Raw genomic sequence first — 16,353 nt, 5'->3', positions numbered from 1 at the left:
AAATAAAAAAAATATCTATTATATATTATCATTTGATGAGATAAAGATTAGGTTGACGTAAAAAAAAATCGGGATAAGAAAAGAACAAAAAAAATTTCACAATCAGTAGCCATAAACAGATAATCAGTAACCGGGGTATCACTCTTTGTCTGGGGTAGTGTGGACGACGGAAGCAGAAAAAAATCAACATGGAATACAAAACTAGCTAAAAGCGAGATTCCCATTATTGCCGACAGCAGAAATCAGGAAACCAAAAAAAGAGAGTACCGATGAGTTGACGGATTCACCTCAAAAAAAAAAAAAAAACAAATCGCATCGAGTCGTCTTCCGTATATATAGATAGATAGATAGTTAAGAGATCGGCCGTATCATATAGTGAACATTTCGATATTGCTTAACCGCCCTTTTTGCGATGTCGATGGACTTTGTACTCGGCGCGTGCGACACGCATAAACATTTCGATATCTTTGATCGGAACCCAGCTAGTCAGAACCTTCATTGCGTTCTCAAAGTCGGATTCCAGCACAATGTCGCGCATTCCGTCGATCAGAGCCGCCGAAGTTGCGTGTAGGACATCTAGTCCCTTGCCAAACGAGCTGGTCGACGGTAGTGCTTGGGGTTTTGAGACGGGCCCACCATTGGCGCTCGCTTTGGTGGACTCGTCGCGGTCCCCAAGGAGCATGAATACATCCCAGACACGAAGCTGGGCGGGAAAGGGGATTGAATAGTTGAATAACGTGAGGTACCATCGTGTTCCATAAGACGTGGGTGGAATACCAAGCTCGTTCTACAAACACCGCTGTTAGTATTATGCAGTTATCAGAAAAAGATCATTGACTTACCAGCTTGTTAGCCACTTCACCATTGCCTAGCCATTCTTTCTCAAAATCACCCAGGGCTTCCATCAGACCGGTGAATCCCTCTTGATACAACTGCTCAAGTCCCCTCAGCATCCAGAGCCGGGCGAGCATAACAAAGGCATTTTCTTCATCGTAGTAGGCCAACAGCGTAGCGGTTAGGGCCGCCATGCCCTGGACATAGCCGGTGTCGGGGAAATACAACGACATCGCATGTAAAACTCGAAACAGTAGTCTTTGGCCGCCGCGATACCGCCGACGGAACATAATGTGACTGCTGATCGTTCGCGGCACATCGATATCGATCTGAACATCATCCGGCGACGATACATCTTGGAACTCATGGAACGACTGAATCAGCTCTTTCGCCGTCGGGCTGTTTTTCCTTTTCTTGGCACTGGCTTCCAAAAAGGCATACCAGGCTGCGCCTCTCCAACTATCAGGGATACCCTTCCAAGTGCGCTCAACTAGTTTCGAGCTGTGGGTGTCGAATTCAAAAGTCATTCCACTTCCATCTTGCGCCTTTTTCGTTGGCTTGGCCATTCTCTTCCATTTGTCTTCGCGTTCCCACTCTTTTTTCTTCATTGCCTGTGCTGCAGGAGTATCATCGCTTGCTTCTGGGATTTCGAACGGGAGCGTGAGCATGTCGCCAGCTTCGTCTCGGACTCGGCGGTCTTTATTGTGAGGGAGTCGGTTGGTTGCAACACGGAATCTAGAGGGCGCTCTTTTAAGTGACATGCTGTATGCGCTTTGAGACGAGCTCGGCCGATTCGAGGACTCGGACATTTTGCGCTCTCGAGATGGCGATTTGCTCGCAAGTGACCTGCTGCTACTCTTGTGTGTCGATAACCCCGAGCGCCTAAAGGTATTTCTTCGTCGAGGTGACTCCGAGGCTACCAACAAACTCGTAGATACTCGCTGAATGGGATGAGGCTCGGCGCAGTCTCCGTCTTTTGGTCGTGGTACAATGAATCCGTATCGGTCGACGTCGGCCGCATCGACATTCTGCCAATCCTCGATCCCGCCTGCGAGTTCCTTTGATTCGCGTTTAATCGAGCTATTTGCGCCGTTCGAGGCGATGCTTCTAACATCCGTCGTTGATATGTTTAATTCAGGAAGCTGGCCCAGATTATCTTCAACCGGGGTGGGTTCTTCCCACAAAACGCCATTCTCCTCGGCAATTGCCTGGCTAATTTCTGCGTCTGTAACGTTGTCCTCGCCCTTTTCATACATCAATCTTACTCGCCGCGATAGCATATCCTCATCAGCTGACACAGCCCGGGGACTGAGGATGGATTGGCGAACACGCAGAGAATTAGACATGCGCTTTCGTGGTGTGTTTGTCGACGGTACAGTGGTCGACCCACTGGATGGAGTTGAAAGGGACGGGTGTGATTTCTTTTCATTCAACAAGCTCCCGCGTTTCGAAAATTGCATTGAATCCAAACCCAGGTCTCCAAAGTCGGTGGATGGAATGCTCGTGGTAATGCCTTCAAAAGGCGGCGTTTCCACTGGTATCGCAGGCGCAGGCGAGCTTCGTGCGCGTACAGACTCGGTCGATTTGCGCCCTTTCAGCGGGCTCCATTTCCGCTCTGACCATCGCGAACTGGGACGTGAGGGCTCGTCGACAACGATACTCGGGATACTCCGTGCAGACTTCAGACTGCGTTGTCCATCAGACCGCAGGGTGGTCTTGCTGTTTTTCTTCTGTATAATCGGAGGCTGCGCCGGTTCGGTTTGTATTGACGCAGTTTCACTCGGGAATTGCTCGACAGCATCACCGACTTCACGCGGACCCGGTTCAATTGATTGCGACCCGGTTGCATTTCCATTGACTTGGTCCTCCAGGGGATCGGGAGCCGACACGGTTTTGATGTGAACCGGGGCGGTTGATGCGACGGTCTCATCGAATGCGACGACGCGAACGGGGGAAAGCGGCTCCGGCATGATGGTTCTGCGGTTTATCTCAGAGGGACATCCTTGTCTTTCTTGATCGGGGGCTTGGCTGTGTCAACGAGACCGATCGATGCGCAAAGTTGGGGAGCGTTGGCGCAAGCAGCTGAAGCAAGCGGCCAGGGGCGTAGAACGGGATAAAACACACGAGAAGTGGATAAGCCAAGGGCAAGCGATCGAAGGGGTGGAGAGGAAAAAAGGAAACAAAAATCAACGCGACGTAGATGATCGGACTGTGGAGCCGAGAACTGGGTCAGCGGTGCCTTTATTGACGATGATTGATTCATTCCACTCACACTCTAATTCTAATTATTATTGGGGACCGTCAGTCAGGGCGGGCGGCGATGGGGCAAGATCGCGATGCTGAAGTTTTTGCCTCGAAAGCGATGCGCACAGCCCACGATGGCGAGCAAGGGCGAGCAGGAATGGAGAAGCACCAACAAGCACAACAACAGCAACAACAAAAACAATAACAAATAATGTGAAGCTTGAAAGGGGGAGAAAGAGAGTCAGACAAGCAGCACGAACGAAGACTAGTCAAGGCAGGGACCCACTTGGCTGGATCTCACCAATTACGGCTCGTTTTAGTGCTACGCGCCGCCGCTCGTAACGGGATAATCTCATTTGTACAATCTGCATGGCCTGGAGACTCTAGACATGGACTACGAGCCCTAGGATATGAATCATTGCTGATTTATACCAGCATCTTTCGCAGCGCTGCCCCTCGCATGGGGAATGCCATGTCTATGGCGCCACGGCCGCTAGGCCGCTTAGGGCTGCGCTTGTCCCAAACAGGCTAGTACCAATTCCCCATCAGGGTCCGCTATCCCCGAAGTGTTTTCTCATTCTTCGCTCATCGAACGTACCTTGCATCCACCAAAAGGCCTCCAGGCCGGAAATATTTCCCGCGCCCTCTACAATAGAGCAGCAACTGGCATTTTTCCAATGCGCTTCAGTCGTGTGACCTTTTGATGTGACGGTAGCTACCGGCGGAGTGGCAGTCTTGTCCTAAAATAAGTAACTTTTTACAGTTCAATTCCATAGCATTAGGGCTGAAAGAGAGGCGCTTGAACACGTAAATGGTATGGTTATTTAAAACCGGCCATTTAAGTATTTTCCCGTTGACATTGTTTGTATACTCAACATTAGATAACATTGAAATGATCAATTGAGCTGTTTAATGTTAACTGGAAGGGGATTTATATAGAGTTCAGATGAACTTTGTCGCTTTAAATATTCCGTTACTCTAATATTACCATTGTATATTACATGCAATTGACGAGGCACATGCTTGACGAGTCATGTATTTATGATAATACATGTACTCTTATTCTAATTTATTTAGTCATAGGATCGAGTCAATATATGTTTACTTTCAACAGGTTCTGATGTCGAATCCCTATAATCAACGCCTCTCAACCTTATGTGCAGTTTACATTGGACTAAAGATATGACGGGGATAAAGTGCAGGCTAATATCACTGAAAACCAAGAGCTCCGCAAACGCCAACAGCCACTCAACGAACAACCATACAAAATGAAACACGCCATGTCTTTCCAAACAGCAGGGCATCTATATTCAAATCATAATTTCGTAAAAAAGGAATTCCCTGTGGACCTTTCTAGCATGCCATGCGCACTAAATGGTATGTAGTGGGTATCAAATGCAAAAACAAAACGAGGACATTATGCATTGACACTTGATTAAGACGTGGATGAGTAGATGGGGTCGATAGGCTCGTTTGGAAGTAGTTCGATTTGACGAACTAGAAAAGCCTTTTCATCCGTGAATTGGTCATCGTCGGTGCGGTCCTCGAGAAATTTTGGGAGGAATTTGAGTAATCGATCCCGGTTGTTGATTAGAATCCTTTGCACTGCTACTGACTTGTTCGGGTTGGCCACAAACACCTACGTCGGATGTTAGTTGATTGTAGATGTGAGAGTGTGCGTCACGACATACCTTGAAAACATGGAAGCCTTCATACTGCACCATTTTGCGATCGTCCCTCAACAGAGTCATGCAGGTTTTTAGGTGATCCCCGCTGTCAACATATTCGGTCATGACGTTGTAATTGGTCCGGTCGAGCAGAATCTCCCCCAAAAGCTTGATGCTTTGCCGTTTCGTCACGTATGAATCTGATTGCATGAGGATTTTATGATACCGATCAAAGAATAAGCTATAATTTGTTGATAAATAGGTTGCCACTAGGGTCTTGTGACGGGTCAACAGGTCCTATAGTTGCAGATAAATCCGGTTTAGCTTGTACACGAAACGTAAGGACAGCTGAGCGTATTCTTACCCTGAAGATGGTGAATGCATCGGCGCTGACTTCAAAGCTACCTTTATCGATCCACTCAAACAACTTCCAGAAGATCCCATCACCCGATTGAGGCTCTTCCGCGTTAATATCCTTAAGACGAACTGCTGGCTCGTGTTCTTCGGATTGGTCATATAAGATCAGAGCTGCTATGACGTCGAATTTGACGGCCTCCTTCAGAATGGAAGCGCAGCACAAGGCACTCTGCGGATCTTCAAAGCCCCTGCATAGTTCAATTATGACTTCAGGCCGTTGATGGACTATATAGTTGATTGCCGGAGGGTCTCCGGGGGCGTCGTTTGCTTTGTAACGTAATATATGCGTAACGATGGTTTGGGTGTCCTTGCGCGCTTCAAACGGGAGCTGGCGAATGCTGTGTGCAAGCTGAAAAAGAAGATCCTCTCGAATAACCGAGTCAAACAATGATCGCACTACAGCCGGGGAACTGTCTACTTCTAGAAAGGAGAAAGTCAGCAATAAACATTAAAGCCACTGTCGACGCGTCAAATACCGGGAGTTCCCTGGGTAATCAATTTCATTTGAGAAAGCTGCTTCGCGATGTCGTCCTCCAGCTGCGTTGAAACAACATTAGCAAGTCCGAGTATATTCTCTTTGAAGGACAAGTACCTTCGGCGAACCAGAGTTGTCCCAGAGCCTCGACAATAAATCCTTTGTAGTCCTGGCTAGATCCGACGGAGACCTGGGACGCGCACTGCGGTTGAAGAGGAAAGCCATTGTGGCAGCACGGATTCTCTGCTCAGCAATTGGATGCAATTGAACTTAAAGAACAATGAAAGACGAGACAATGCCGGACCTGGCATAGACTGGCGCAGGTATGCAGACGCCGGTTCAGGACGAAAGGCGGAGAGTGGCCTGAACGGGCAGTTTGACAACAGCGCAGGGCGGTGAGCAAGGCGGGGTGAGCCCGTTGTCGCGCCCGTCGCTGGGCAAACCCGCAGTCCATCAACAACGCTTCGCCCGATCTGGCGGCGGGGCTTGCCTAGTTGGGTCGAGGGGTTTTTTTTTTTTTTTTTTTTTTTTTTCTTTCCTGCTCCAGATGAAAATTGTATTTCACCTTTACAAGTCGACGGCCATCTCATTTTCACCATGTCTCCTCCCCAGCAAGATGCCGATCCTAGGGCAGAGGACTCGTACTCGGACAGCGACTCTGCGTCCGATATCCTGAACACAGCCAACGACGAGGGGTGGGAAGATGTGGAGCCAGAAGAGGATTCTCAGCCAGTGGTGGGATTGTTCAGCGCGGACGTCTATCCTGATGTTCGCGTGATGCTGAAGGAAACCAGGGAAAGGTATAATTTCGATCTCGTGAAGGTGCAGAAGGAATTCGGTGTGTGGTCAATGCAGGTACCGAAACGAAAATTGCTAATTCAATTCAGATTTGGACTTTCTAGGCACCATCAAACTGGTGAACTATATACGGTCAGAAGTTCAAAAGGGCAACAAATCGCCGGACGTCAGCTCGAAATCCGTATTCGACGATGATTCCTACCTAAAGCCGGTCCTCGATGACGATGCGTTGCTTTACAACCTGGAAGACTTGGCAGATGACTCCGCGGAAGAAGGAAACAATGAAAAGACAACAGATAAACGGGTGGCCGAGCTCGAGGAAGAGTTGGAGCTGCTGCGTGGTCAATTTGCAAACTACAGATTGGCAGTGCAGACGTCCATGAGTGAGCAACTTCAGGCCACTGACGATTCCGTACCAGCAAAACCAGTCGCAACCAAATCTGAAGCCGCCACCAGAATAGAGGACGCTGATGAAGGCTACTTTACCTCGTATTCCACTAATAGTGGGTCATCCAAGTTACTCCCATTCACTTCGTTTCAATTTTTGCTGACGCCTGGCTTTAGCAATCCACGAAACAATGCTCAAGGATGCAATCCGCACGGACGCGTACCGAGATTTCATATATGATAATAAGGGCTTGTTCAAAGGCAAAGTGGTCATGGATGTGGGCTGTGGAACTGGAATTTTATCCATGTTCTGTGCAAGAGCAGGGGCAAAGATGGTCATTGCAGTCGACAATTCAAACATTATCCAGAAAGCAAGGGAGAATGTATACAAGAATGGGTTCGCAGACGTAATACAGTATGTGACAGCTGCTCGCGGTACCGTGTTTATGTTTAGGGAAATACTGACAACCTCAGGTGCGTTCGAGGAAAAATCGAAGAAGTCACCTTGCCGGTTCCCCAAGTGGATATCATCGTGTCGGAGTGGATGGGATATGGATTACTCTATGAAGCAATGCTCGACTCTGTTCTCTGGGCTAGAGACCATTATCTCGCACCAGGTGGATTGATGGTGCCTTCCCATACAACTCTACGTATCGCCCCGTATGTGGATTCAGACTTTGTCGATTCACATGTGACATTTTGGAAGTCCGTGTATGGGTTTGACATGTCAAGCATGCTCACCAACATTTACGACGAGGCTATCGTTACCGGCGCAAAACCTGAAAATGTCGTCGCAGATTCGGCTGTCTTCTTGCCGCTTCCGTTACATACGATAACAGTTGAAGAGCTTACTTTCCTCAAGAATTTCGAGGTCACTTTGAAAGAAGATATTGACGGCCTTGACGGTTGGAATATCTGGTTTGACACGTTTTTCATGCCTTCGCCTACTTCCAAATTCAATGACAACGCCATACCCTCGGATATGAAGAAAGAAGGCTTTGTAGCGTTTACGACCGGCCCATTCGAAACAGAAACTCATTGGCAGCAGTGTGTTCTGCTGGCAGATCATAGCGAGAGAAAGCCCGTGCCGTTGAAGAAAGGACAGGTTATCAAAGGCAGCATTGCCTATAAGAAAAAAGAAGAAGGCTCGCGGGCGTTAGATATTGAAGTTAAGTGGAACATTGATGGCGTCGAAGAGCGGAAACAGAGTTGGTCACTGCAATGAGCGGATGAATTTATGAGTATGTGAACATTGAGATGCTGGTCCGGAATTTGGTTGGGTTATTATACGGCGTAAAAATGTTGGTATCGGGGTATCGGCAGCGAGAAAAAAGTTTTTATTGGGCTCAACCCTCTCGGAGGTCTTAGACAAGAATAACGGAAGTTATAAATTTGAACTGGAAAATCAAGATTCGGCTGTTTTGTAACGGCTAGAATGGCTTCTACTATCTCGGTCTCGATGAGAATGGTGCCGATGACGGTGTTTTGAGTGGTGTCTTTCTTTTTCTTCACGAGAATGACGGTCTTTTCCCCTGAGGTTGGAGTCCAAACTGAACCCTTCTAGGCTGTTCAACGAGTCCCTTGAACGAGATCTCGACCTTCTTCTCCGTCTGCTATGCTTGTTCTGGGACCTTTCGACACGTTTCAACTCTTCAAGCTCACGTAACCTTTCTTCTTGCCATTGTTTGCGCTCTCGCTGGACCTTTTTAACGCCTCGAACGCCAGCTTTAATCGCCGCTAGAGGATCATTTGCGTCAATGCGAGCTTTCTCCCTTTCTTGTCTCATTGGATCTTCATTCCCCCAAACATCCTTGCTGGGAATGTGATCTTGTGCTAGCTTTTCCCTAGACACAGAGGACGAATACCATGGCGCTTGACTAATAGACTCTTTATACCCCGCAGCATTCGAAAAGCGCATGGTATATTGATCTTCAAAAGCGCGCTTCTTTTTGGCCGCTTCCGCTTCCGCGTCTGCATTCTTTTCCACATGCTGGTGTCGGGTCATTTGCTCCGCGAATAGGTTGAGATGGCCGGCGGTGTCGACAATTTCGACGTGCGCATCCCGATTCTTCTTCTCGCTGGTGGCGACAAGTTCTCTTCGCTTGGAATCATTATGCGCGGCATCTTCTTTCGCGAAACGAATGTCGCGGTCCGTGTCATCTTCACCCGCGATCCGGCGTCGTTTTCGGTGCCTTGTCGCATCATCGTTCCTTCTATGTCCCCGCTCATCTTCGTCCTTGGATGACGACGGTGGTGGAGGTGGAGTCGGAGGGCGCTCGCCGCGCAGTATTTTTATTCGCCGTTCTGCATCGACCTCCTGCATGCGCCTCTCTTCCTCCTCCTCTCGAGCCTTTGCAGCCTCCTCATCGCGGCGGACCCGGGCTACGTTTTCGGGGTTGTAGACGTTCCATGACTTTTTGCCTAGCAGGTGTCTATCAAAATTAGCAATAGAGCCAGAAACCACGTAATATTTGAACTTACAGAGGCATCTTGAGATAAGAACAGACCGACAGGCGCTCAGTGTAGGAATGATGAATGATTAGGTGAGGTGTGAGGAAGGTGACGCCACAGCGACTGCCGGCGGTGAGTGGGTCTACCTGGCAGGGCGCTGTGGCTAGTGCCGATACTCTCTTTTTTGATGTTAAGAATAAAGATGGCTTACTTTTTTTTCAATTCTTTGGAGAATGAAGAAATGACATGGATTTTGTTCAGACAGTAAAATATCTAACAGAAAAAACCCCATTATCCCATTCATCACGTCCCTCGCGGATCGATTTCTCACGTCTTTCTTTAATACATGCATTTCGCCAGAATACTACTCTTTTTGAGCTTGCATGAGTGAAAATAATTGGCTGTCGCTAGATTCGATTAAATGTCATAGTCTAAATACCGAAATAAAGGTGGTGTTTTTGCATTTATATTTTCTGCATTGACTATCAATTGGTCCTATTCCTCACATTCAAATCAAGTAGGACAATTTGTATCTACTTTGTTTTTTGAATACCTGTTTCACTTGTTGCATGTATTAATAACATCTGAAGATTTTGAAAGGGCATAAAAATGACTTCATTCAATTCATATATAGTAGTTGAAAGTTGATTCTTTAAGCCAATGTCTATCCGTCTACACAAAGAAATTTGGATATTATCCGGCTCGTTATTAACAAAAATAACATTTTGGATAAACTCTACTTGTATGATATATGCTTCACTAATTTAGTTTTACGTATATAAGAAAATACTCTTAAAAATAAACGTTAAAAGTCTATATTGCATCTAGTTGACACAATCGGTACGAAGTTGGACCCGTAACAAATTAATTGCCTTATTAGGAAATAAAAAGCACAAATGCCCCGTGCTTAGCTTTATGAGACTTTATGAACATGTAAATCAGTACCTACCTAATATTTTTGGCGTACAGGTAATTTAATCATGTCCATGTTTCCTAGTTCTACTAGAAGAGATACAAACCCTGCATCGAAAGAAGGAGAAGGAAACAAAAGGGAAATTAGATAAATAACGTTTAAAAAAAGACGAACGCCCCCGGCGCGTAATTAATTAACTGTCTAAAATAACTAGGTTGTCAAGGTCAATGCGATGTGACGAGAATGTGATGAACTTTTAAACAAGCAGGAGACTGCGGCAAGCAAGCAAACAACCAGTCTCCGGGAGGGGTTGGGCTACTTAGAGTATAGTTTTGGCTGTGGGCACTGACGTTCGACAGGGGGGAGAGGAGGGGAAAGGGTAATTTAGCCCTAATTTCCTAATCCTCCTATACTACATCTAGACTAAGCCCGCCCAAACGAGTAGACTGAGAGCTTCAGCGAGAAGTTTTCATCTACCGAAACGTCACGTCACGTAATTCACGGAAAGAATACCTAAATACGAAAGGGGAAGGAAGGGGGAGGGGTGTTTTACAAGGAAATACAGTATTACAGAGCTGTAACGACTGTTCTTTGGAAATATGAAGCTACTCATTGCCGTCCTCGTTTGGACGACGCACCAGAAGACCCCAGTGACAGCCCATTCTTCAGCATCTGCGGTCGTGGCCAAAAGCCAGAGAAAGTGGAAAAAGTGATAGATTATGGTATCTGAAAACATGAAAAATAACACCTAACGAAGACATAAACCCGCCCAAGCGAAATAAAATACCAGCCCTAAACCCTCCCCGGTGATAAATCGGGGAAAATACACACAAGAAAGGAAATTGAGGGAAAAATCAGTCATACAAGCCTATCCCAAAAACAGCAAAAGTCCATAATTTTAACCAGCCTGATGTAGTCGAATTTCATTAGCGTCGTTTCAGTAGATCGTGTCAAATATAGCCGTGGGGTGTCCCCTGGCGTGGGGAGCTCGAGGCTCGACTAGTACTCGTCGCTATAGGCGTACTTCTTCGTGGCACGGCGATACTCGTCGGGATGCGCTTTCTCAGCCTTAGACTTGAGGGCACTAGGGAGATGCACGTCAGCTACTAGCCGATCTTTGAATTTTGACCCAGTCGGTCGTAGAATTTTCGCCCAATCAACTGGGGCACCGTTTGTGGCATGCAGGGGCACTGCGCCAAGCGCAAATGCAGCGGGAATCCAGCTCCGCCCGCCAGCGGAGCGGAGCGGAATCCATACAAGGGAGGAGCGCTGTGGAGCCAGTGCCTGCCATATGCGGGCGATGGGGAAATGCTCACCTCACGCGTTTCGACGTCCACTCGAGATCTCTCTTCGTCTCTCGCGCCGTTTTCAGCCCTTCGTTGAAATTGGAGCGAACTCCCTTCAGGCGTCGCTGAGCGAGCGCTTGCAGTTCGAGCAGCTCTTGCTGTTTTGCGTTCAGATGGCCGGAACTGTTTAATTCAACGTCAGTCGCCAGACACACTGCGAAAAGCTTAATCCAACGACAACCACCGCAATCGCAACCGCGGCAGTCTCTCTATTCTAGGCGAAAGAGAAACTTGCGCGCAATGGCGGACGGTCATCGTGCGAATTTAGCAATCTTGTGGTGTGCAAAACTTACGTCTGCGCCTGTGTCACCAATCCGCGATCCAGCGGTGTCGGGTCGAAAGCGTCGTGCACTCGGTCATTCAGCATGTCAACGACATCGACTCCAGACATCGAACTGGATTCGTAATCGCCAATGCTGCCGGCATAACCGCTTGAGGGAACACTGTACCCCGTGGTACGACTTCCAGCGGTTGAGCTGGTGTCGGAGAAGTCAGATGGCGCCACGGCAACACGGCCGACTGGGTAAAGACCAGCTGGTGCTGGAGCCTTTGATGGCATGTTCATGGCCATTGTTGGGTGATAGTAGGAGTGATGGGCGGCCATTGTGTCTGTTTGCTGCTACTTCGGTGTCGAGGAGCAGAGAATAAAGGGGACAATAAAAATCGTTGACTGTCTGCAAGAAGGTGACCAAGGTGTCAAGACAAGACAAGGTCAATTGAAGTATGGCTAAGGGGCAAAGGTAGAAGCACAAGAGATATGCTAGCAAGATGCTACTAAGAGGAGTTGTCCGGAAGATGGAAGTGATAAGAAAGGAAGATGGAGGACCCGGACAGAACGAGGAAAAGAAGGTCCCTTTTATACCCATCACCGGGGGGGTCCCTCCGTCAGACAGGAAGACGCCATCAGGACTCGACTGCTCTTCGAGAGGAGGGGGTCCGGGGCTGATCACTCACAAAGGGGGTGCTTCCGGTGCATCGACAGACCCCCCTCGTCCATTCCGGATATTCCTGACCAAGTTCCGGACGGCAAGTCGAGTCGGCCAATTCCATTCCTCTCTCGCCCTCTTGACCCCGCTCGAGTCGGGAGGGATCGAGGGAGTAGGCCCAGCCAGATGCGTCTCTTTTTTGCCATGGACCCCCACTCAGTCCGCTTTCCGCCGGGCGGGTCATTGAGATCATTGAGATTGGTTGTGAGAAGGGGGAGGAGGAGGGTTGAAAAGTTGGTACTAGTCGACTCCGCCGGACGCCTCTCACTGTCCGCCCGGATGGGATCTGTCCAATTGGGCTTCGAATTGTGTTACTAGACCTCTCTGGCTCGAGGATGGACCCATGGAGATGCTACCCAAAGTGTATATAGTACCGGTTGGGCGAGAAGGCGGCAGAGGAGGATGAGGGTAGTGGCGGCGAGGTGACGGAGTAGTATAAAGAGAAGGGATCGCACGGGCTACAGGCCGAGTGTCTGACTCTCGAAAAGCTCTCGACCGGGTCGTCGATGACTACGCTCCGTCCAAGGGGCCCAACTGGTATAGATCAGAACCCTCCTAAGAGATGCATCATGCTTGGACTATGTTTCATCTGGCCCGCTCCTACAGGTAAGTCAATCTCCTCCGGCATCTGTCCTTTTTGGGCTGGCTCCTCGATGTGTGATGGCAATATCAAACCAAAAAAAAAAGGAGACGCGAATGCGCTACTTCGGTGAGACGCCTAGAAGCCGAGGTCAAAGTACCTAGTGTGTGTCTGGCCTGGGGGTACTGTTGCGGCGACGTCCTGCCATTGTGCGTGACGGAGGGAGGGAACTGGCTGCTATCCCTGTCTCGATAAGAGGTGCCGACGGACAGTAGCACCGAAACGAAAATTGCAGGCGAATTGGATGCGAACTACGGCCAGAAAAGATGGGCAACAGGCCGCAAGTCAAGTACCCGGAGTCCCGGAGGACTCGCACGGCGGTGGTCGGTGCTTTCGGCGGCCCCAAGAGACCAGCAGCCATGAACTAAGGCACAAAGGCACAAATATCTCTCGCCCAACTCGACGCGAAATGCTCAAACAATAGACATGCAGTCACTCAACCGGCCCAAGCGAGGGAGCATACTACGTCAGCCCTCCGAACCTAAGCGGTTCTTTTCTGCTGTCTTCCGGGACCGGTAACCGCCGCAAAAGGCTGGCGACATTGGGAGGCGTCCCAAACGCCTTAGACGCGACAGAGACAGCGCAGCCTGAGCCTCTGGGATTGGATGCCTGGCCGCATTGCCACTTGTCATCTGCATCATTGGCCGATCATGCACGAGATTCTATGAAGAAGACATGTTTTGCAGCGTGTTGCATAATGCCCGAAGGGCCTGATGCGGGCTCGTCTGGCATTGGCCGGAGGACAAGGGGCTGACGCATATCGCGACAGCGAGCGCCCAGTCACTGGTTTTGCGGCCTGATTCACATATTCTTGGGTCCTATGTCAGAGTTGTGCTATGGCTGTGACTAGCGAAACTAGGCTCTTGGTGATAGTACAATCCTGGCATCGCGGGAACCGTCTGCAACAGTCTCTTGAAAGTCTAAATCGCTCTATTGGATCTATCTGGAGCAGATGGAGCCTCAAATGACGGGGGCAAAGAGACCACCCCGATCATTCAGTCTACAAGTGATGGTTTCGAGTCATTTATTCTGGTGTTTGGCGTTTTGGATCTCTACCCAAATGCCCCTATGTTTGTGTCTGACAGGCATGGATTTTACGGAATGCAAGGCAGAAACTGCTTCTGCAGTCTTGCTGCCTATCAAGTGTCCGTGACTAATTACCAGCTTCCTACCTACACCATGACTGCGTCCCTCCAGATGCAATCCGGAATGACGACGGATTTGGGGCTGATCCGACCCGCTTGTTCGTCCCCCTCGACAACTCATCTTCCTCAGAAGGCGAAAAAAAAATATAAACAGCGCGTCGTGCAGCAAATCTTCTTTTGCGCTACGCTTTTTGATTCGACCAGCCTATCAGCTAATCTTTTTTGTCCTTCCGGGAAGGGGTTGCGCAGGCTTTTTTTAAAGCCATTCCGGGATTGTTCGTCCTCGCTACTTAGAAGCAGGAAGTTTGCCCAATAGGTTTACGACCCATTCCCGCGGGCTCTTCTGATCATATGCACGTCTGTGCGATGATGTTGATGGTTTTCGGCATACATACATGGCATAATGTCCGACGAAAACATTTGATCTGAACGTGGCACGGAATTTACTGGCGAGACAAGTCGAAACAGGGAGCATGGATATTTCCTTTACAAGACGAAGAAAAAACAACCCATTATTATTATTTATACGAGCAAAAGGGAGGCCCCTGTCTTTATTAATAGCCCCTGCTATTATTACGGCCAAATAACGAACAACAAACTACCAACGCATAGCCAGCAGACAACCACGCCGTTGATGCATACTCTGCATGGCAAGGTCGTATTGGACTTGCGACCCAATCACCTGGGTTATTTTTCCGGGCTATTTTTCTCCTTTAATTATTAGTGAGATGATAGCCTGACAAGGAAGGAAGAGACAGGGAAAAAAAAGGTATCGTGGCCCAAGCATGATAATCAATCGCCTCTCTCTTTTTTTTTTTTTTTTTGCCCCCCCACTTAGGGATCAGCTTACCCGATTAGTCTCAGTCTGTCCTAGGTAGTGTACCCCTCTTAATAAGATGATATTATCGATTTGCCAACGCAGTCTATACATCTGGGACTGTTTAGTGATAATCGATTACACGAGTAAGTAGTATGGCATATATCTCGTTTCCCTTTGTGTTTGGACACCCCATACTTTTTATTTTTGAAGAAAATAGCAAAACATCCACAAAAGTTTTTTTTATCGTCTTTTATACTTTTGTATACCCCTCTCCTTATTCTACACCGCCAGAACACAAGGGCATCAATCAGGACTAGACTGGATGCACTGCCAAGCCCTTCCTAGCTAGTTATGTTAGTTGCGAATGGCCCAATCAATCAATAATGTCAACTAGTGCAACACACCAAAAAAAAAAAAGAGAGAGAAAAAGGAATGTAAAGGATATTTGCAGTGTATGACCCCAAAAAAAACTTATTATTATCATTATCTATTACTATACCTATAAAATGGTTTGTTTCTTTCATTCAAACGTAGTAGGAAATGGATGGAACGTTAGCTGCAACTGGCGTTGGGATCATCGTTGCATGGCTTGACTGACACGTATTCATCCACCCTTGGGAACTTTTGGCAAAGTTCATGTGACAGTATAATGATCCAACGCTGTCACCAATTCGATACGCTATCAGAGGTGGAAACTTATATATCAAGGGATGGATGGTCCTTGAAATGATGTAATAACCAAGGTCTTGTAAAACAGATTGATAAACCGCATCACCACAAACTCCAGAATGCGCTAGTAGATAATACCTATGCAGTCTCTTCATCCTAAATCGTACACAGTTGTTGACGAATGCATGCACTCCTCAATAATTCAAAACAACAATAAAAAAAAAGAAAGGCTCAAGCTTCACGATGCTGTTCCCTTCCCTAAGCAATGAATAATTGAACTGTGCAAGTATCATCCTCATCCATGCAGTGAAATGCTACAAAAACAATATGCCCTCTTCCCGGAAGAAAAAACACAAAACAATCCCAGATCGTTTTCATGACCCAACCAATATCGACTAACACTGGGGTATGGGTAATGTTAGATTTGACCAGAAAACATTAGAACATGAATGGATATTGAAAAAAAAAAAAGAAAAAAAAAGAAAAACGAAGGAGAAAATAAAACCGTGTCCATAGATATAATCAGGGGTATGAAAAGTTATTACAAGAATAAAAAGTTCC

At 47.8% G+C, this 16,353-nt stretch overlaps 5 protein-coding genes across 5 annotated transcripts; 1 reads left to right on the top strand and 4 right to left on the bottom strand.

The window, feature by feature from the left end:
* Positions 1-394: 394 nt before the first annotated feature.
* Positions 395-2,804, bottom strand: TRUGW13939_10207 (uncharacterized protein; the record flags this gene model as incomplete). Its single annotated transcript, XM_035493320.1, has 2 exons — positions 395-787; positions 843-2,804. The coding sequence occupies 2 exons, from the start codon at positions 2,802-2,804 to the stop codon at positions 395-397; spliced, it is 2,355 nt and encodes a 784-aa protein (XP_035349213.1).
* A 1,709-nt stretch (positions 2,805-4,513) lies between these two features.
* On the bottom strand, positions 4,514-5,862 carry TRUGW13939_10206 (uncharacterized protein; the record flags this gene model as incomplete). The annotated part of the gene is made up of 5 exons (XM_035493319.1): positions 4,514-4,717; positions 4,770-5,042; positions 5,110-5,582; positions 5,639-5,699; positions 5,755-5,862. 5 exons carry the CDS (start codon positions 5,860-5,862, stop codon positions 4,514-4,516), a joined length of 1,119 nt encoding a protein of 372 aa, XP_035349212.1.
* A 372-nt stretch (positions 5,863-6,234) lies between these two features.
* TRUGW13939_10205 (uncharacterized protein) lies at positions 6,235-8,047 on the top strand (the record flags this gene model as incomplete). Its single annotated transcript, XM_035493318.1, has 4 exons — positions 6,235-6,475; positions 6,525-6,938; positions 7,000-7,237; positions 7,297-8,047. 4 exons carry the CDS (start codon positions 6,235-6,237, stop codon positions 8,045-8,047), a joined length of 1,644 nt encoding a protein of 547 aa, XP_035349211.1.
* Positions 8,048-8,227: 180 nt separating this feature from the next.
* TRUGW13939_10204 (uncharacterized protein) lies at positions 8,228-9,311 on the bottom strand (the record flags this gene model as incomplete). Its single annotated transcript, XM_035493317.1, has 2 exons — positions 8,228-9,254; positions 9,304-9,311. 2 exons carry the CDS (start codon positions 9,309-9,311, stop codon positions 8,228-8,230), a joined length of 1,035 nt encoding a protein of 344 aa, XP_035349210.1.
* Positions 9,312-11,185: 1,874 nt separating this feature from the next.
* TRUGW13939_10203 (uncharacterized protein) lies at positions 11,186-12,136 on the bottom strand (the record flags this gene model as incomplete). Its single annotated transcript, XM_035493316.1, has 3 exons — positions 11,186-11,270; positions 11,503-11,655; positions 11,826-12,136. 3 exons carry the CDS (start codon positions 12,134-12,136, stop codon positions 11,186-11,188), a joined length of 549 nt encoding a protein of 182 aa, XP_035349209.1.
* Between the last annotated feature and the right edge of the window lie 4,217 nt (positions 12,137-16,353).

The sequence above is a fragment of the Talaromyces rugulosus genome, chromosome V, assembly GCF_013368755.1.
Source record: "Talaromyces rugulosus chromosome V, complete sequence".
NCBI classification, from domain to species: Eukaryota; Fungi; Ascomycota; class Eurotiomycetes; order Eurotiales; family Trichocomaceae; genus Talaromyces; species Talaromyces rugulosus.
The sequence above is the reverse complement of the archived record's forward strand: the minus strand, read 5'-3'. Positions and strand labels throughout refer to the sequence as shown.